Source organism: Seriola dumerili, unplaced genomic scaffold, assembly GCF_002260705.1.
Source record: "Seriola dumerili isolate Sdu_G_001 unplaced genomic scaffold, Sdu_1.0 BDQW01000550.1, whole genome shotgun sequence".
Classification (NCBI taxonomy): Eukaryota; Metazoa; Chordata; class Actinopteri; order Carangiformes; family Carangidae; genus Seriola; species Seriola dumerili.
The window spans coordinates 1306731-1326727 of record NW_019174805.1 but is presented as its reverse complement, the minus strand read 5'-3'; the positions used below and the strand labels follow the sequence as shown (position 1 = coordinate 1326727).

The 19997-nt window shown below is 41.8% G+C and overlaps 2 protein-coding genes across 2 annotated transcripts; both read right to left on the bottom strand.

The window, feature by feature from the left end:
• Nucleotides 1–219: 219 nt before the first annotated feature.
• Nucleotides 220–7937, bottom strand: mlkl (mixed lineage kinase domain like pseudokinase). The gene is made up of 11 exons (XM_022764568.1): nt 7816–7937; nt 5189–5642; nt 4995–5072; nt 4543–4711; nt 4288–4388; nt 4058–4193; nt 3627–3711; nt 3372–3511; nt 2436–2485; nt 1329–1478; nt 220–1166 (listed from the first exon to the last, which is right to left on the bottom strand). Exons 2-11 carry the CDS (start codon nt 5634–5636, stop codon nt 1117–1119), a joined length of 1407 nt encoding a protein of 468 aa, XP_022620289.1. The 5' UTR covers nt 5637–5642; nt 7816–7937; the 3' UTR covers nt 220–1116.
• Nucleotides 7938–16666: 8729 nt separating this feature from the next.
• Nucleotides 16667–18998, bottom strand: LOC111235986 (transmembrane emp24 domain-containing protein 6-like). Its single transcript, XM_022764565.1, has 4 exons — nt 18741–18998; nt 17601–17727; nt 17367–17521; nt 16667–16888 (listed from the first exon to the last, which is right to left on the bottom strand). The coding sequence occupies exons 1-4, from the start codon at nt 18942–18944 to the stop codon at nt 16667–16669; spliced, it is 708 nt and encodes a 235-aa protein (XP_022620286.1). The 5' UTR covers nt 18945–18998.
• Between the last annotated feature and the right edge of the window lie 999 nt (nt 18999–19997).

Below are 19997 nucleotides of genomic sequence, written 5' to 3'. Positions count from 1 at the left end.
ATAATAAATCATCTGCCAAAGAACAAAACCTAGCCTGCATACTCACACTAGAATTAAAAAAAATGGAAGATGTGGAAAAGGAAAACTACAGATCATGAAAAGTGATGAGATAAGTAACATCATGAGCAAAATGACCTTCATTTTCAGGGTGTAGTGAGAGGAGAAGGAGGCTGGGAACAGAAACTGGAAGAAATAAAAAGATCCACAATTCATGGCAACTTGGGTTAAAATACGAAATTTTATTGAAAATAAGAATACAACTCCCCCTCTGTGGTTTCTCTTTTCATCAGTTTGAGTGAAGAAGACTGAATTCTTATTGAAACCAGTCATGCTGCATGAAACACTGCTTTTGTTCACAGACTCAATGGTCAAAGCTAAAGGCTAAATTACATGAAACACAAGGATGGAATTTTGTAACAGCATGAAAACGTAACGTTTGTCACCACTAGGTGGAGACATTTTCAGTTTGATGCGATGGAGTTACAGCAGTCTCCAGAGCTGGTGTTAAAATCTCCTGAGAAACAGTTTGGTGCATGTGTGAGATTTATATACGGCTCATTTACAAAGACAGGATTTATAAGGTAGTGAAGGCCTGCTGTCCTGTGGTTGATAAATGCTATAAAATACAGCTGCTCTGTTGAAATCACAGCATTTTCTTGGTATATATGGCTTCTCCAAAGTTCCCTGAAATTACTACCAGCTCCAAAGGAATCCAAGTTCTAACAGGTTAAAATACATTCACTTAAAAAAACATTTTCAGTTACAGCTGTTGAAACAACACACCACAACTGTAAAAAGATGCAGGAGAAGGAATCCAGCAGCTTACACCAGAGTCACATTAAGTCTTTTAGTGCCTTGTAAACCTTTTTTTGGTGATTTATACAAAGTGATATATTGAACTATTAAACTATGAATGTTTATTAACTATTATTACCACTACTAACTATCTATATATCTATATATCTATCTATCTATCTATCTATCTATCTATCTATCTATCTATCTATCTATCTATCTATCTATCTATAGATTGGTTTTATGACTTAACAATTTTGTTTCCTCTCAACCTTCAGAAATCCTGAATACTTGTGATGAACTGGCAGAGGTTGAAGACTTTTATTGCTTCTTTAACTGTGCCACCAGGACCTGCAGTTCATCCACCAGCACTGTAGAAGAGAAAGATCACCATGATGTTAGTAGGCTATTATTATTTTAGATGATTTCTAACAGTTTTTAGAATTGGGGGTTTTACATTATGCTACTTTCAGGTCAATCAGTGAGTGAAACCTGCTGATGTGTAAATGTAAAGACAGCAGTGACTGCTTTACCTCCAGCAGAGGGTCTGTGGAAGCCGTCGTACTCCCGGCAGTCGTCGATCAGCTTGCGCAGTGCTTCAGGACAGTCAAGACAGTCGTCAGGAAACGGTTCGCAAGATCTCTCTTTGCACACTTTCTGTTCGATTTGTTCAATTGAACAAACTGGAGAAAGAGACAAGGAAACATCATCAACGCATTTAAGTGAAATGTTCTATATTAATGTTTTATTCTGCAGGATAATCCTGGGACCTTTAATGGTCGATTAGCTATAGTCAAGTTAACGTGTTAAACTGTCCTTGACTCAGCTTCTACTGTTCTGAGATCAGTTATGATAGCGCACACATTACACGCATGCGTAGACGTATGCGGAAACTAAACTTGCGCATTAAGCGTCAAGAGGAAAAATTAGCAAGTAAACGAGCAAATGACTTCAGCAATATCACGCAGCCGTGCTGATATTCAGTACGTCACAATCTCCAGTGTGATTTTGCTTTTATACAACAGTTCTACGGGCGCCATATTTAACAGTAATAAGCAACAGATTATGATTTGTTTGTTTATTTCATAATTTTTTGGCTACGCCAACAATAGTTCTGCAACTGGACTGGCACTGAACTGTTGCTAAGCAACGCTTTCCCGACCTGCACAGTGCACACTAGCTTGCTGCCTTGGCTACACATTACCTCAGGTGTGCACTTAAGCAAAGATCCTCTTAAGCATTCAGGCTTCTTTCCTTCTCTCCATCCTCTTCTGACGAGCATACATCATTTAATTCAAATGTTATTTCTGGGAATATTTTCATTTTTACAAAGTTTGTTACAATCTATGATGGATAACGACCGTTAATGTAACGCTAATTAACGGTTAATAGAGCCTTGCCTCTGCCTTGTGACTGGACAGTGTCCTTGTCAGTTAATGGTAAATATTTTTTAATAGATTGATTTTTAGATATTTTTTCCTCCATACTGCTTGTTTGATATGTTTGCTGTCAGCACATGAGAGTAATCCTGATGCTTCTTCGGACAGGAAGGAGAAAGGTGAAGATGTCCAGGCAGAGAGCGGCAGGATGGAGGAGAGAGACTTTGGCTTTATTTTGACGGCTGTTGTGCAGATACTCACATTGAAAAGGGATCTTACGAGTTACAATTTCCCACAAGACGATACCAAAGCTGAAAGACAACATTTGTAGGTGAGGTTGGTTTCTTTGCTTAATTATAAAATTCATTATTGAAGCTCTATGAATTCAACTGTCATGCAGTGGCTACACTGAGCAGCTGTCTGTATTAACACATTTACTTATAAGTCAACAATTATAAAGTGTTCTATTCATGGTTTATAAATCATGTACTAAGACATTATATAAACCATAAATAAGAATAGATTTTTTAGCTCCTTTATTCATCAGAAACCAGATACCTTCTGGAAAACAGCTGCAGAGCATCAGGACCAAAACTGATTTAGCAGCAGCAACTTATTAGTATGTGATGCAGACTTTGACCTAATTGACTTCTTAGCATTTATAACCCTTGGGAGGAAGTTATGTCCCTCTATTGATGATTTATTAACACACAGAACTGCCAACCTGATGAGTTTTTACAAAGTGAACAAAAACGATGAGCATTTATTAATATAAATTTCTTATTATCAAATAGAAATTATAAACACCAGCCAAAGGGATTTCTCACCGCAAAGCATATTGCACTGTGACATCCGGCAACTGTTAACTGTCATGGCCTTAATTGCAGAAAAATGGCAACAGCAACATTTTAAATGTGGTGATTCTCATGTTTCCTGCTTATTTTTACAGTTTAGATATTTGACATAAATGTAAGTAAAGTAAACGTTGCCTCACTTTTTCATGTGGTAAAATGTCAATAAAATGTACAATTAAAAAATAGAAACAAATCCCATCCCTAAGACTGCCGCTTAGAGAACCACTGTTATATTTTGTTATATTTAGTGTTTCATTTATACTATATAATTCACATCATTTTAAAAATCATATTCTGTAGGTGTTGTGCAGCCGTATAGATTGATCCCTGGGTGGTATCTGACCTGTATATCTCACACTTGTCGCTGTACTCGTAGTTGATGTCGTTGAGCTTCTGAGGAGATTCGTAGCACGAGGACCTGCTCTCGACAATTTTCGACCTTTTCAATGACGTCTCTGTTTTGGCCAGCTCAAAACCTCCAAGCTGTCAAATACAAACAAAAATAACACCGTATAAGACTTAATACATTGTCCTCAACCCCCTGAATACCACCATTCAATTGGCTGGAGGCAATCCCAGCATGCACTGACTTCAGTACCTTGACCCTGAAGTTCTCAGCCACCAGGAACTTGCTGCTGGTGATGCATCCATGAACCCTACTTCTTTCTCCAGTGTGATGTAGTCTGAGACAAAACAGAGATACTCATTAGTGAATAAATTATAGGCTTCATCTGTAGTTCTGGATATCATAGTAACTCTGCCATCTAGTGGCAAAAACGATTAAGTTACAGTTTATACTGATCCATCTTAAAGGTCCATATAATATATACAGGTCTAGGTTCTATATTAATACTGTGAAAGTGTTAAAGAGTTCAGTCCACAGAGAAATGCATGTCCGTTTTATTTGGCCATTGTTAGCGAGCTTTTTTAATCTCAGCTGCACCAATAAGACTTTCACTCCCTCCTCTCTGTGCTATATCATTCCTTGCACATTTAAATTTGACATATCGTTAATTAGTATAGACTGACTGGTAGAGTCCTAGTGCTGCGTCCAGACACATTTGAGCTTTCCTGGCCCAGGACAGTTCAACGTTAGAGTCCAGAACCTGTCGGAGACTTCCCAGCTCACAGTACTCCGTGACAACGAGGAACTGAGGGTTGGGTCCTACAGGCAATCACAAGGACACATTGCATTATTTATTATTGTAGCGGTGCTACGTGGCTGATATTCTGTGATTCACATCCTCACTACTACTCACCGTCTTCATCCCGGACAGAGATGCCATACATTCGCAGGATGTTGGGCGACTGAAACTGTTTCATGGTTTTAACCTCCCTCTCGAAAAAAGCACGTATCTCCCTGAAAACAGAGACATGTGACGTGTCAGTTTGAGCCTAAAGCTTCGAAAATCAGATAAAAAATCAAAACTTTATACAGGTACGACACTGGTGTTATTCTCTAATCAGGTTTTCCTGTATTTTGCTTCGTTATCGTCCTGCAGTGTCGCACAGACCTTGGGCTTTTGTTCACAGGCTCCGTGTATCTCTTGATGGCCACTTCGAATCCATGATACTTTCCCTTGTAGACCTCTGAGGTTGCTGTCTTCATGATGGGCTTTCTCTCGTACTGCAGATCGCTTTGTTTGATCATTCGGTTGTCTTCAGCCTTGCGGGGCGTATTCACTGTGAAAATACACAATTTATTGTTCAGGTGGAAAAGACAACTCCTGAATTATCTACGGACAAACTTTGTCATTGTGCAATAATTTTATCAGTTTTATATGAGTTTCCCTCAACTCAGAGTTAACTAAGGGCGTTTTCAAAACCTATATAAATACATTTATCTAAAAATACCAGTGGATTAAATGTCATTGTGATTAGTTATTGTCCTATTAGCATGCCAGCTACAACTGCTGCAGCTTGTAGTGCAATATTGATGCAGAAGCTTGTGTTTTGGTGCACTCACTTATCTCTATGAGCTTCTCCACGTCGCTTTTGATGGCGTCCAGTTTCTCTTGCTGTTCCCTCATGTTCTCCAGGAGCACTGAGGAACAGACAAAAACAACTGATGACACAAAGAGAAACAGACTCTGAATCCTAGTTGTATTTCTTCCGCTCTATGTGTGCAAATCAAAACGAGTCTAAATCGGTTTTGCTCACAGTCCTTCAGCTCTGCGTCGTCCTCTGTCCCGGCATCCTCATCGTCCTTCTTTTTGGAGACCTCTACATACACCATGTACAGCGCATTCCCATGCTCCAATTGCAGAGCTCCAGACAGCAGCTGGAAGGTCTCATTGAGGCGCTCATTGACAATGACGAACTCCTCTTTGTGGCTGCTGGATTTCAGGATGAGCTTCACCCAGTTAGAGGAGGCGTACTTATCTATGATTGTTTGTGCTGATTTCAGAACGCTGTTGAGTTCCTTGAGGGCTTTTTCTACGTCATCAGAGACTTGGACTGTCCCTCTCTGTTGGATGGACCTCACCAGCTGCTCCAGGGATTTGACTCGGCCAAAAACACGTTGGCAGCTCTTCTTATTGGCCTTCACAGTCTCAATCAGTGTGTAGATCTCTGAGACAATGGTCAGGATGGGCTCCACGTAGTCCATGATCAGCTGGAAAGACAGAGAAGAAATGAACTTAAAGCAGTGAAATGAAATAAGTCAGAGCTGATTGCAAAATAACTCCAGCGAAGGACAGTTATCTGAGCTGAAATAACCTGAATTATACTGAGCAAGTCTGACTCACCTAAGGAAGCTGAGGCTGGCTGTGGTTACTAAACTAAAGCACCAAATGTGGATTAATCCAGGCCTGAAAATAGTCCCAGACAAATAGCACTATTTCTCCCAGTTTGAGTACCTGTTTAAGTAAACTACGGAGCATTTAAAAAAGAAAAAGAAAACCATATATTTGTGATCATTTACATCTTCAGTAGGAACCAGGCTTGGAGCTGAGAGTCACCAACAGAGGAGGGAAATCAGAAATCATGGAGAGACAAATTAACACTTCGTTCCACAAAGTTAACCACGTTAACACCCGCACCGGACAGGATGAATATGTTTTAAGAAAAGGGAGGTTGGTTTCAGAGTTAAAGCATAAAATCGGTGAATATGATAAATTATTTGGAATTATGTGAGTGCACAAAAACATAGCTACAAGTGAGTTGGCAAATACACATTAATATCCTGAATGCGACACACACGCCTGGGCATGAATTTAAGTGATTTTTATTTGCACTCAGATGAACTGAGCTGATGTTATTTAAAGTTATGTGCAGAGATAATTTCCCGCGGGAGTGTTGCTCCAAATTCAATCGGGGAGGTCTGTAATGCTGAGCTAAGCCTTCAGGTCAGCAAACAGATTCATGTTTACAGCAAAACTCACAGTCCATCACCCCGAAGCTGGGAGTGTCACAGAGAGACAGGTCTCTCTGGTTCCTTAAGAACAAAACGTAAGAAAGAAAATTCACTGTTCAGCAGTTATTGAAAGTTTTCTGACGCGACAGTTTTACTGATTTACAGCAAGGAGGAATTGAGAGGTTCAGTGTTACCGTGTGCTCCCTGGTAAACACTCTGTCAGGTCTGTGGACAAATCTGGATTTGTTACTTGCCTCGCCTCTTAAAGCCTGAAGATGAAAAGCTTCTCAAGAGCTGAATTCTAATATGTGGCCTTCTGCAAATCTGCACTTTGCAGATTTGTGCCTTCGACACATGGACATCTACCTTTAGACTATACGGGACCTTTAAAACTATAGTTACTAACTACTTTTCAGAGTAAGTTGTGCACAAAATAGATGATATATGAAACTGATCTCTTATAAAATACAACACAATGTTAAAGATTAAATCAGTCTTTCCTCTTACAAAAAAGAGACAGACAGAGCCAGAGACACTTTCTTCCTATTCAGTTGTTTTTAAAAGATAAGAGGAAGTTTTTCTTCTTCCTTCCTCCATCATCCCATCATCTCTGTCAGAAACAACTTGACTAAACCAGCTCCACTGTAAAAAAAAAAATGTATTATTCACACGCATCATTTCCCTGCATAACCAGCACTTTCACTGTCACGTTAGTACATTTTTCTGATAATACTCCTGCACTTTAACCTGAGTAGGATTTTGAATGCAGGACTTTTACTCATCATTTTCATATGAATGAATGGATTAGTATTTTTAAAAAGGAGAACTTCTTCCACTGCTTGTTTTATTACAAATCCTTTGGCTTTAAAGTTGTTACAGACCAACAAGTGAATCACTGTGTTCTGAGGTGAAACAAGCTGCTCAGCGAAAGCGTGCTTGGAATACAAAGTGGTGTTCTGTAAAAACCCCGATCTATAACTCTTACACATTTCCATTTAAAGCTACACTACGTAAAGTGTGAATTGAGTTCTTGTTTGTCTGCAGATCCTGAACTTGACAGAGACTGTACAGATTTGTTCCAAAGGAAAATACTTGTACTTTTGGTCATGTGAGTGGATGAACTCCTCCCAAAACCCAGAGCTGAAGGATCTTCTCCTCAGCAGTGAAATTCATTTTGGAAACTACTTTCCTCCGTGTCGCTTTCACCAGGATTCACCCAGTGAAACTCAGACCTGAGGGGGGGACGCTGTGTGAAATGTTCCTCTCTGCTATATGAGTAGCGAACTATACGATATAACTTTGCTGTAAAGCATCAGCTGTAGAGAAATGACTTGCCGTGCTCCTAATCTAAATGCTGAATCTGCAGCGGACCAACCAGAGGACTCATGAAGAGCTATCAGCAGAGTTAATCATAAACAAAATGATAATTTACCTGTAAGTGGAAGTCAGTAAGAGCTGCCGGTCTCGACGGACGTGTATTCTGTGTGAGTGCTGAGCGAAGAAGAGAAAAAGCAGTGTAGCTGTGTAGACTTCAGCTCCTCCCTCCGCTGCTCAGACTTCCTGTTTCTGCTAGGAACTTATATTCCATCCCCCCTCTGGGTTGTTATTGCTCCTCTGTGCTGACACACCCAAGATTTATTTTACTTTTCCTTTCCACAGAAGTGTTGTAACTTACTGCACGGTGACCGGGGGTGGGGGGGTGGGGGGGCTCTAGAGGCGTCCTGACTCGCTCTTTTATTGATGATCTGTCAGGCTCGCTGGTTTCATGTGAAACTCCCAGGGTCAAGGGTGCAGTAGTGAGGGTGATAGGAAAATTGTCAAACAAACTCAGGAACACTGTCTGAAATTCACAAGAGTAGGATATTTATTCTTGCAGCAAGGGAACAAGTTACACACAAAGAGCTTGCAGTGCAAATGTTCAAAGAGTACAAGGTTCACACAGGATTTATGTACAGAGCATATGGGGGGGTGAACTCACATCGTAACTGATGTGAGTTATGCACCCGGCAGAGATAGATACATGTTTATCATAAGAAACATGTGGGCATAGCAGCTTGGAGGAACTCTGTTCCTCTCTGATATTTCCCATATGGTTTCATGTTCACTTCAGGACACATACAGTTCATTTTAGCATAACAATGTTTATCTAGTTATAAAGTATCATCATTTTTCCAACAGAGGGCAAGGCAAATTTATTTGTACAGCGGATTATCATACACAGAGATCATTCTATGTGACACAGCATATGCACAGGGACCAAACTTTCCCTGCTGTACACAACTCACTGGAAAGAAGTAACTTTGGTAACAAGATGTGAAGCCAAACAGGTAACGCTTTAGATTACAGGCTGCAGCATACATAGATTCAGTGATTCAATATTAATATTGAAGTCTAGCAACAATTTACTTTCACCTTTATGTTTCATATTTGTTTTTTTGTTTTTTTTTCCAGCAGGGCGACAAGACAGCTGTGAACAAAATCTGCTTCGTCTCAGCTGGGAAGACACTCACCTGACCTCAGTGAATTATGTGACTTTATTGAAGTGTAATTTGATAAATGGTTACAATAAACCAATAAAGATATAAACAAACTGTATTTTGTTCCAATGATCAGTAACAGTTAGATTATCTAACTGTGTAGCTGTGTAACCACAGGTCAACCTTCAGAGTTCCTGTAGGTCTACAGAGACCTGCAGACAGAGACCTGCAGACAGAGACCTGCAGACAGAGACCTGCAGGCAGAGACCTGCAGACAGAGACCTGCAGACAGAGACCTGCAGGCAGAGACCTGCAGACAGAGACCTGCAGACAGAGACCTGCAGAGACCTGCAGACAGAGACCTGCAGACAGAGACCTGCAGACAGAGACCTGCAGGCAGAGACCTGCAGGCAGAGACCTGCAGACAGAGACCTGCAGACAGAGACCTGCAGACAGAGACCTGCAGACAGAGACCTGCAGACAGAGACCTGCAGAGACCTGCAGACAGAGACCTGCAGGCAGAGACCTGCAGGCAGAGACCTGCAGACAGAGACCTGCAGAGACCTGTGAGGGTCTCTGGAGCCTAAATGAGGTTGACCCTGTTCGTGTCCGATGGGTGTGGACGTAAGGAGTCTAATTATCTTGGGTCTAAATCTGTAATGTGTCTGACCAGAGAACACGAGTGACGCCACAGCAGAGAGGGATGATAACCTATCAGCTGACCTACATTGGAGGATATAAATGAAAGTTTAGCTTTCTCCCACGTATACCTGGATTACTACTTGTACTTATTACTGCTTGCATGGTATCCACTTTACGGTAAGTTACCATTTCCTCTTGATAAATTATTTAACCTTTTAATTAGAATGAGGCTCAATGTTACGACCAATAGCAGCTTCTACCTGTCGTCTATGATTGGCAGCCAGGGAAATCTGCTAAATCCATTTCTACAGTGACATTTTTGTGCCGTTTACAGTTTGCTGTTCTTACATATTTATTGATACCTCGCAGTTTAAGAATCCCATAATGTCATATTGACTGATACTAATATCTAGCAGCTACCTGCCTCGAGAATTGTGACCAAGCTGCATATTAAAGACATTTTACCATTTTACAGTTTAAAATCAACTTCTATAGTGCCAAATCATAAACGTTATCTCAAGGCACTTTACACGGTAAGGTCAAGACCTTACGATGTTATAGAGAGAACCCCAATAGTTCCCACAATGAGCAAGCGCTTGACGTCAATGGAGGATCTGGATCCTGCTGCTCCAGAAAAGAGAGAGCGAAGAGAAGAGAAGCACGGACGAGGGGAGAGGGAAAATACAAAGTTAATGATATGAAGTATAATATAAATGCAGAGAGCGAGAGAGAGCTCAATGCATCATGGTCTAGTGGACAAACTGTGTCAAACTATGTATTAAAGACACTGTTTCTAAATTTGTCAGGGTCAAGTTCTAGTAGCTCGTACCACTGGAGAAACTGGGAAAAACCCCTAAACCTTATTTTGCCTGCATCTGGACTGGTGCACTGAAAACAAACCTTTCAGTCTGTCTGGAAAGTTGCACCAGAAGGAAGTTCACATTGCCTCATAAATTGAAAGGTTTTATCTTCAGCATGGTGGCTAGCTGTTAATCCAGTCATATTTGTAGTTTTTATTATTCCTGGCTTTATGTTGTCGCTCTTAAGTCTTCTACTCACTGCAACTTAAGAAAACACACACAAATAGACAAAATACAAACAAATTCAGAAAATATCTTCATGGATTTGACAACACACGTGCTGCAAATACTGACAACACAAAGGAAGTGTTTCCAGGGGAAACTAAAGAGTGATGCATCAGGCTGGGACGCACTTGTTCAATGCTTTGTGACTTTTTGAAGTTAAAAGCATTGAACAGCAAGTATTAACATACACTTCCTGTCGTGTTGTGAGTATTTGCAGCATGTGTGTTGAATGTGTTTTCTTAAGTGTATATTTATTAATTGAAAACAACATTATATTAGAAAAGATTTCAAAGAAGCAGAATATTAGATTTGTCTTTCCTGTTGTAGCTCTTACAGTTCGGTATGGTTCACTTAAAGCCTCAAACTCAGTTTACACGATGAGTCCAGGGGACCTTATCTCAGCTCAACACGATGCTCCGATCATATTCACCAGAACAATCAATGTAACTTGCCTCAGCCAGAATCGTAGTTGCCATTCATGCCTGATCAATATCAGTACATTTTTCGTTCTAAGCTAACCGACTTCCTGTCTCGCCAGCTGACCATGGAGGTCTTCAAATCCTTCACGGTCGTCTACAACCTGTTTGACAGGATGAAGAACAATGATCAGCAATGTCCCCACATCCTGCAGAGACTGAGAGCCCTGGAGAAACTACTGGTTTTCATCCAACATAAAATGCCGGAGCGACTCTCTGACGACATGAAGGATGCTCTGGAGAAACTCGACCAGGCCGTGTTATCGGCCACCGAGCTGATCAGAAAATTCATGGATGCACACAAGCTGCATCACGCCATGAAAGCAGGCGACTACAAACTAGAGTTCGAGAACCTGAACAAAAGTCTGACCGACACCTTTGTGACTCTGTCCGTGGCTCTGCACATCCAGCAGGAGCAGAGGATGGATGAGCAGGAGAAGAAGCTGGACGAGCAGGAGTTAAAGCTGGTGAGGCAGGAGAGGAGGATGGCTGAGCAGGAGAACAAAATGGCCGAGCAGGAAGACATACTGCAAAGAGTGGAGTCAAAAATCGCCTATGAAAGTAGAGCTTACTACTGTGTTCTGCAATGAAGACGAGCTTAGTAAATGTTTAACATCAGTCCAGACATGCCTCATTGTTTACTCATAATATGTATGTAAACATCCAAATAATACTTTTATAATAATATCCTAAAATCATCACTTGTTATGTTTCATGTGTACGTCTCAGCATATTTTACTTTTCTGGCTCTTGATAACGAGGTATGACTACTTCATAAATACTGTAATCTGCTTTACTGTTCATAATAAATTAATAAATGTTGATGTTGGTTTAATTAATAATTCTGTCAACAAAATGATTCAAAATAATCAGCTGCAATAAATATATTAATAAACGTGATTTCATAACTTTGGATTATCCAGTAAAATTTGGTCTGATATGTAAAATTGCCACTTTAAAATATGATGATTTGAATCTGAATTTTAAAGATCTATATAGTGTAAAGGTCTGTGTCCATGTGTAGTGTGATTATAGATCAGCTCTAGCTTCTATATTAATACTGTGAAAGTATCAAAGCCTCAGTCCACAGAGAAATGCACACAGCCTGTATTCAGAAACTGAGCCTTAAAACCAGCCGTCAGGACTTCTGGAACTTTGTGATGTCACAACAAAGCAGTCACCAAGCCCCGCCCACCTGGACCCACCATCCAAACCTTGCAGGATTTGGTTTCTGTGTTTGTGTTTTTAACTGAAATCTGCTATATTTTTATTGGATCACTCAGAAAACAGTCAGCCAATCAGAAGAGAGGATCAGAGCCTCCTCTCTTCTGATTGGCTCACAGACCTGTTGTTACTACAGCTGCAGAGAGAAGCCTGAGAGAGGAGATGTAAAACTACACTGAGATGGTTTTTGGTTCTTAAAACAACAAATATATCTTATGGATCAACACTTCAAATAAAACACAGAAGAAGAAGAACATATGGAGCTTTAATTTAATTCATTCCTTTTTCACACACTGGTTAGTTCATTAATGAAAACATGATGTCATCACTAGTTAACGGGTTAACAGGCGTGTCTCCTGAGAAACAACAACACAACACTAGAGAAAGTCCCGGTCCCACCTTCCTTCCGTCTTTATCCTCACACGTCACAGAAATACTTTCAAAACACTTAGTTTAGAGCCAGTTTCTCTTGTTTTAACGTAAAAACGAACTGATAAAACCTCCTACAGATGCATTTTGTTGTGAAACAGTCATGAGGCGAACAGGGGTGATGAGCTGCATGGGGGCCGTGGTGGGGGAGGTAGGGACGGAGTACATTGTAGCGGGGACATGCTGGGAGACAACGGCGGTGGAGAGAGGGAGCTGGGTCACGGCTGTAGTCGTGGTCATGGGGTTGTACATTTGCACGGGGGACATGATGGAGCGCACAGGCATGGCAGCTGCACGGACAAATACTGCAGGGTGATACACTGGTGTCGGGTGACACATAGGAGGCGTGGGGTTAGACATAGGCATGGTGAGTGGCAACGGGGCTGTAGGCGTCGGGGGATACATCGGGGCTGTAGGCGTGGGGGAATACATCGGGGCTGTAGGCGTGGGGGGAGGCATCTGGGCTGTAGGCGTCAGGGGAGGCATCTGGGCTGCAGGCGTTGGGGGATACATCTGGGCTGTAGGCGTTGGGGGATACATCTGGGCTGTAGGCGTGGGGGGAGGCATCTGGGCTGTAGGCGTGGGGGGATACATCGGGGCTGTAGGCGTGGGGGGATACATCGGGGCTGTAGGTGTGGGGGGAGGCATCGAGGCTGTGGGGCTGGTAAGAGGTCGCTCTTCATCCGGTCTCGCCACACATTCGTAGACTTTCTGCAGCATGTTCCCCTGCTCGACCTGCAGCGCTCCGAACAGGGCCTGGAAGTTATCGTTGAGTCTGTCGTTCACCCTGCTGAACTTGTCCTCGTGGTTGCTGGCCTTCAGGAAGCTCTTAAAACTCGTAGTTTGGGAGAATGTCATTATCAGCTCTTGGGCACTATGCAGAGTGACAATAAGTTCCTTCAGAGCCTGGTGCACAGGGGCCGAGATTTGGCCCGGCCCCCTTTGTTTGATGGTCAGGACCAGTGCCTCCAGGTCTTTGACCCTCTTGCCGACTCGCTGGCAGCGCTCCTTGTTGGACTTTATGTTCTCAACCCTCTTGTAGATTGCGTGGCAAAGAGTCAAGATCCATTCCACGTTGTCCATGATGAACTGTGGAGACGGAGAGGCAGTTAGCGAGGACTGAAACGTAATGAACTGAGCTGAACTTCAAAGCCGACTTAAACAGATTTAACTGATCTGAACTGAAGGGTACGGAAGCCAAGAAAGGCCGCAAACATTTCTCTTATATTTACAGGAAGATCTGAGCCGATCAGGACCCATTCAGGCAAATTTAAATGGATCGGTATCTGCTCAAATAAAGTATGTCTGAGCAGAACTTCAGTCGGGTTTTGGTCATACTCTAGACTTTTAACAGTTCTCTCCTGCTGCTGAATCGCAGCTCTGAAACAGTCGGTTTTCACAATCAAGGCTGGAACTGTATGAATCTGTGCAGCAGTTGAGTTTGTCTCTGTGTTTACGCCACGCCAAGACAAACAGCATCCAAATAAAACACCTGCGTGAAGGTTAGTGGGCGGGGCTTCTGTGAAATCTTACAGTAAACCAAACCCACACTCATGAAAACGTTCCGCATGTTTCTGATAGAGAGTCAGCGCAGGTAATTTATTCCACTGCAGTTTCATTAACCCTTTATAAACTGTTTCACTTTTACATTTCTGTCTTCCCCTAAATACGTTTATACTAATCAGAGCACATCATACTCACATCATACAACTTGTGCTGACTTCTACCAACATCGGCCTGGAACCGCTGGCTGAAATTTCTGTTAAGATTGCAGAGTCTATAGCATGAATCACGGCTGTCCACTGAAACACATGTGTTTTTAAATTTTCAGACAAGCTAAGGAATGAAAAGATGTTTCTCTCCCTCCACTTCATCTCAACGAGTAAACGCTGTCCGTGACAATTTGGTACGAAGAAGACGGAGACTTTAACGAGACCCTGTTGATTTCAGCCTGCTGAAACTTCACGTTAGCTTCACTGTTGTCGTGGGCACTGGACTGTTGTGTCAAGACAGACTTGACAAACTTTGAATCTGCCCTTTAACTATTCATTTATGATTTCAGAAAATCTTTCTCTTCTTAAGCAAAATACATTTTTGATTATCTGAAAAATGATTTTAAGATTTCATATCGGAGTTATAAAGGAGTTTGGTTGGAGATGATTTTAAAAAAGATTTACCTGTGGATGTTGACAGTCTGTGAATCCAGGAGCAGCGAGTGAGAAAAGTGACAAAAATGAAAATAAATAAGTCTTTCAGCACCAGCGTCTCTTCCCTGCTCATGCCAGGTGCTTTAATGTGAAACATCTGTGGCATGTATGATGCTTTGGCACAGACACAGCAACAGATACTCATTCACACGATGAACCTGATTTTCATGTTGAGGGCCTGTATGAGAGCTGGAGTACCCACAGGTGCCAGGTAATGTGAAGAAACCACGTGAGTCACGTGACTCAAAAGGTCATCCACTCAGGATACAGACCGAAGTGGGTCAGATGTGCCTGGACTGTGATGGAGGGTGAGGTCAAAGTCAATCTGGATATAAAAGACTTTCAGGCTCCATCAAGTGCTGCTGCTGTGGACTGAGAACCAGGTCTACACTCCACGAAACAAACACCCATGGACGGATTACGAGACATGTAAAGACCACCACCCTACACAGACTGAAAGAGACTCGAAATGAGTCTTTGTGGTTGTTTTGTGTCTCTTTGTTGTTGTTTTGTGTCTCTGTGGTTGTTTTGTGTCTCTTTGTAGTTGTTTTGTCTTCTTGTGGTTGTTTTGTGTCTCTTTGTTGTTGTTGTTTTGTGTCTTAATGTGATCGTTTTGTGTCTCTTTGTTGTAGTTTTGTCTCTTTGTTGTAGTTTTGTGTCTCTTTGTATTTGTTTTGTCTTCTTGTGGTTGTTTTGTGTCTCTATTTTGTTTTTGTTTTGTCTCTTTATAGTTGTTTTGCAGCAGCAGAAGCTCTGGACCTGGACGTTCCTGTGTTAAAAGGTGTGACAGTCAGATGCCAGAGGAAGGAGGTGTCCAATCCAGTCCTCACGCTCTCTTTCCTTAAAGGAGCTTTTTGTTCTGTTATGGCTGCGTAGCCAACACTGGCATTAAGAGCTGTTCATCACCAGTCCAATAGAAACGTTGTAAGTTCAGCATCAAACCTCATTCATTTACTCGCCAACAGCTTTTTCCACTGTTGACTCTCGAGCTGCTCAGAGGGCGTATCATAACCTCTTGGCTAAAGCTAGTGGAAAGTAAACAGCTGCTAAAGCTAACACTGGACAAGCAGCTCCTTTGAGCTGCAAAATCTCATCGTCGCTTTAATTAAACCAACTCATCTTTTATCATTAAATCAAGTTTTAAAACTTATTAAAATGAGTTCAGGTCTGGTAACTTAACCGTACCGTAAAGATAGATTGTTAGCTAATTAATATACCTCACAGTATGCAGTGTTGAAGGTGCCCTGTCCTATGGTTCTGTTTATATCCAGTGTTGAGTGTCCTCTCCATTATGAGGTCTAACAAATTTCTTACTTACATAAAGAATTTGTCTGAATTCAGTTTACATCTATTTGCAGTCTTCTTCTTCACTGCCTTTGTTGGCACATTGCTCTGTTTCTGGTGGGTCCAGGTGGGCGGGGCTTGGTGACTGCTTTGTTGTGACATCACAAAGTTCCAGAAGTCCTGACGGCTGGTTTTAAGGCTCAGTTTCTGAATACAGGCTGTGTGCATTTCTCTGTGGACTGAGGCTTTGATACTTTCACAGTATTAATATAGAAGCTGGACCTGATCTATAATCACACTACACATGGACACAGACCTTTACACTGGAGGAGACCTTTATTAAAATATTGCAGATAATGTGCAAGATCTTTTTTCTTTTCCAAATTTCTTTTCAATAAATATCCAATTAGAGAAAATAGTAAATCATGATGGAGGTCCAGACGTGTGCAGGTTCTGCTCTCAGCATCTCGGCCGACTGGCGTCCGTGTGGAAGAGTCTCTTGAGGACGCGGAGCTGCAGGTATCCTGACAGGAGGATGACGAGGCTTTGGGTCGCCGACCACCAGTTGACGTAGTTGAAGTTGGACAGGAGGAGGTGGTGATCCTTCCCTTTACTCATGCGGGCGAAGTTGTAGTGACGCCACATGTGGAAGATCTGATTCTGGAGCTTCTGTACGCTCTCCTAAACCAAACACAGCACATCGACTAGTTTAATGTTTTTTAAGGTTTAAGCGGTTACTCAAGGTTTTTGAAGAGTTTAGTTTAGTTGTTGTTTGCATCGTCACCGAACTTTTGTAAAACTGTGAAAACTTCAACCATACAGTTGGATTATAAATATTTTATCTTTATTTCTGACATGCTGCCGTAATCTAACCGTTATTTAACTTGGTTTTATATATCAGTCACAGAGGACATTTTACTGCGGGAGAACTTTTATTTTTGATATCTTAAGTAGATTTTATGCTTCTGTACTTTTACTTAAGTGAAGGATTTGTGTACTTCTTCCACCTCAGGATCTCTGAACCATTTCTGCTTTGAGGCATTTCATACAGTTAAAATGGCGACATCTGCTGGACGACTCTTGGTACTTGCTCTTTAATGGCTGTAGAGACTGTGTATGTCTTTAAATCTATATTTATTTTATTTGGAAAGACAAATACCTCAATACCAGTCAAGGTGCTGTTGAGGACTGTCTCCCCCTCCTCCGTCTCCCCCTCCGACTCCTCCAATCCTTCGTAGATGACCCCAAAGTTCAGAAAGACCCTGATTCCTCCAAACTGGTTCTTGTGGTTCCCGAGACACATCCGGTAGAAACCTGAGAGGAGGAAGCTGCAGTTACAGTGTGAACACAGTGGGACGGACGGCGGAGCCCGAAGCGTTTCTGATGATCCCACCTGTCTCCTCGGTCTGGAAATTCATTTGACCGACGGCTTCAGTGACGGACGCCATGAGGGCGCCGTTTGGTGAACTGACCGTCACAAACAGCCGGCGATTGTTGGCCATCCCCGTCACCCACTGCACCTGTGATCACAGACACACGTTAAATATAAGACGATTAAAAACACACTCACATGACAAAGTTGGTGATAATCTGTATCTGTTTCTTACTGTGGACAAAACTAAAACCAACAATGAACGTCTCCTACGTATTTTTCCGACATAGATCGACCCAGAAGTTCCCATCACCCTGGTTCCCGCCACAACAAGCTGTGAAAGTCTGAAAAGTCTAAGTCTGAACATTATTGAAAAGGACAGAAGATCAACTTAAAAACGCTACGTCATGATCGAACTGTAACTGTGGAGCTGTGTTTCTGCACTTCAAATTATCAACGATCAAATCAGGTTTAATCCATATAATGAAAACAAGGACCGGTTGCACAAAACACCTTAACTTTTCTACTTAAGTCTGACACTTAAAGTTTAATTTCTCCTTAGCTGAGGGAGCTAGTTAAGGGTGTTGCACAGAATCTCTAAAAAAGGTTCCCATAGTAATTTACAGAGGTGAAAGAGATTTTACAGCAGTAAAACGTTACTGTTTCCACGGAGACCATCGATTTACTGTGATAGGCCAACCTGTTATCACTTCTGGGAGTCGGGTCACATTAAAGAAAAGCCGTCGTGTTGACGGGAACTTCACCACGGTGAACTTTCCTGGTCGCTAAGGGCGTCTGTGACTTTAAGTTATTCTTGAAGTTTAAGTGTGAGATAAGGAGAAACCCTTAAATACTATAGTGAACATTTTAAGGAAACTTAGGAGAAAACTGTTTTGTGCAACTGTTTTTATTTTAAGGAAACTGTAACTCAGACTTAAAGGACAATCTTAACTTCAGGTGTTTTGTGCAGGTCTGATTTTTTAATTGATAACACACATTTATAAACTCCTATCTGGTAACCCAGGGAAACGCTCACATGAGTAGAAGTCAAACTGGTTCACCTTGAAAGTCAGTGAAGACGAAACACACGACTGCACAGACTCCAGCTGTGCGTTCATCTTGCATGATCACAAAACACACTTATCTTTTATCTATTCTCACCATGAACGTCAGGTAGAAGCTTCCGCTCTGGTGAGCAAAGTGCCAGAAACACTCCATCCCTGCGGCGGGAACCTCCACGGCGAAGTCATACTTGTCCGACCCCCTGAACAAACCGGCGTCGCCCTCGCCCAGGGAGGGTTCAGACTTTCTGGCCCAGACGCTCCGAGAGCTCAGAGCTACGACCAGCAGAGCGTTCAGCAGCATGAGTCCAGTCCTGGAGCCGAGGAGCTGCCGCTTCCTCCCGCTCGCTCTCAGATATCAGCCGGAGGAGAATGATTAACCACCACGACCGACTCTCCGTGACATTTGATAACATATCAGTGTAATGGGACCAAAATCATGCTTTGTATTTGGATACTGGAATTCCCGTCTCGAGGTCGTATCCCTCCGCCACTCGGACTAGTTCCAGGTCACATCCCTGTTTATCCAGAAAAATATAAAATATGAACCACGTGTGTGAAATTGTGTGAAATCTTGAGTAATGGCTAAAGGTATTTTGTGAGGTCACACTGACCTCGACCTTTGACCTTTGACCACCAAAATCTAATCAGTTCATCCCTGAGTCCAAGTGAACGCGTGTGCGTAATATGAAGAGGTTCCTTCAAGGCGTTATTGAGATATCGTGTCCACGAGAACGTGACGGACAGACAGACAACCTGGAAGCAAAATGGCCGCCGCTCTGACTGTCGGTGGCGCATATATTTGTGAGATGTTTTTAAAGATTTACATCTTCAGTAGGAACCAATGAGCTGAGCGACAGAGGAGGGAGGACAGGAAGTGCTGAGACACAGACAGATTTATTAACAAAAAGAAAATATTGTTTGATATATCCATTGTTTACATATTCTATGTATATATATATATCACCTTTCTAAATTGTTTCTTCCAGCGAATGAAAAACAGCATTTATAAGCAGAATATAAACAAGCAATTACAACTTCTCCTATGAAGAATTATATGATAATATTTCAGCTGTTTTACTATATTATCATTTATTATCTGCTTATACAGCAGACTCCAGTTCCAGCTGTTAAGGAGATTTAAGGCGGGATTTCAGGTCAGCAGGTGACAAAAGAAATGTTGTTTTACAGTATAAACCCAATTTATTGATAGAATTTCTTATGAAATAAGTGTAAGTATAAGATTACGAAAAAGCTACGTGTGAAACTACATTCGGGTTCATCACCATTAGCAACAGAAACATGAAGGTTTAAAGCCACAAAAAGAGTGAAACAGAGTCACGTAAATCAGGTCGAG

Coding starts and splice junctions, on each gene's coding strand:
- mlkl (XM_022764568.1), bottom strand. CDS start 5,636: ATGGACTACGTGGAGCCCATCCTGACCATTGTCTCAGAGATCTACACA. Junction 5,073..5,188: donor CGACGCAGAGCTGAAGGACT/GTGAGCAAAACC, acceptor TCTGTTCCTCAG/TGCTCCTGGAGAACATGAGG. Junction 4,712..4,994: donor GGAGAAGCTCATAGAGATAA/GTGAGTGCACCA, acceptor GTATTTTCACAG/TGAATACGCCCCGCAAGGCT.
- LOC111235986 (XM_022764565.1), bottom strand. CDS start 18,944: ATGCTGCTGAACGCTCTGCTGGTCGTAGCTCTGAGCTCTCGGAGCGTC. Junction 17,728..18,740: donor GCTTCTACCTGACGTTCATG/GTGAGAATAGAT, acceptor CTGTGATCACAG/GTGCAGTGGGTGACGGGGAT. Junction 16,889..17,366: donor GCACCTTGACTGGTATTGAG/GTATTTGTCTTT, acceptor TGTTTGGTTTAG/GAGAGCGTACAGAAGCTCCA.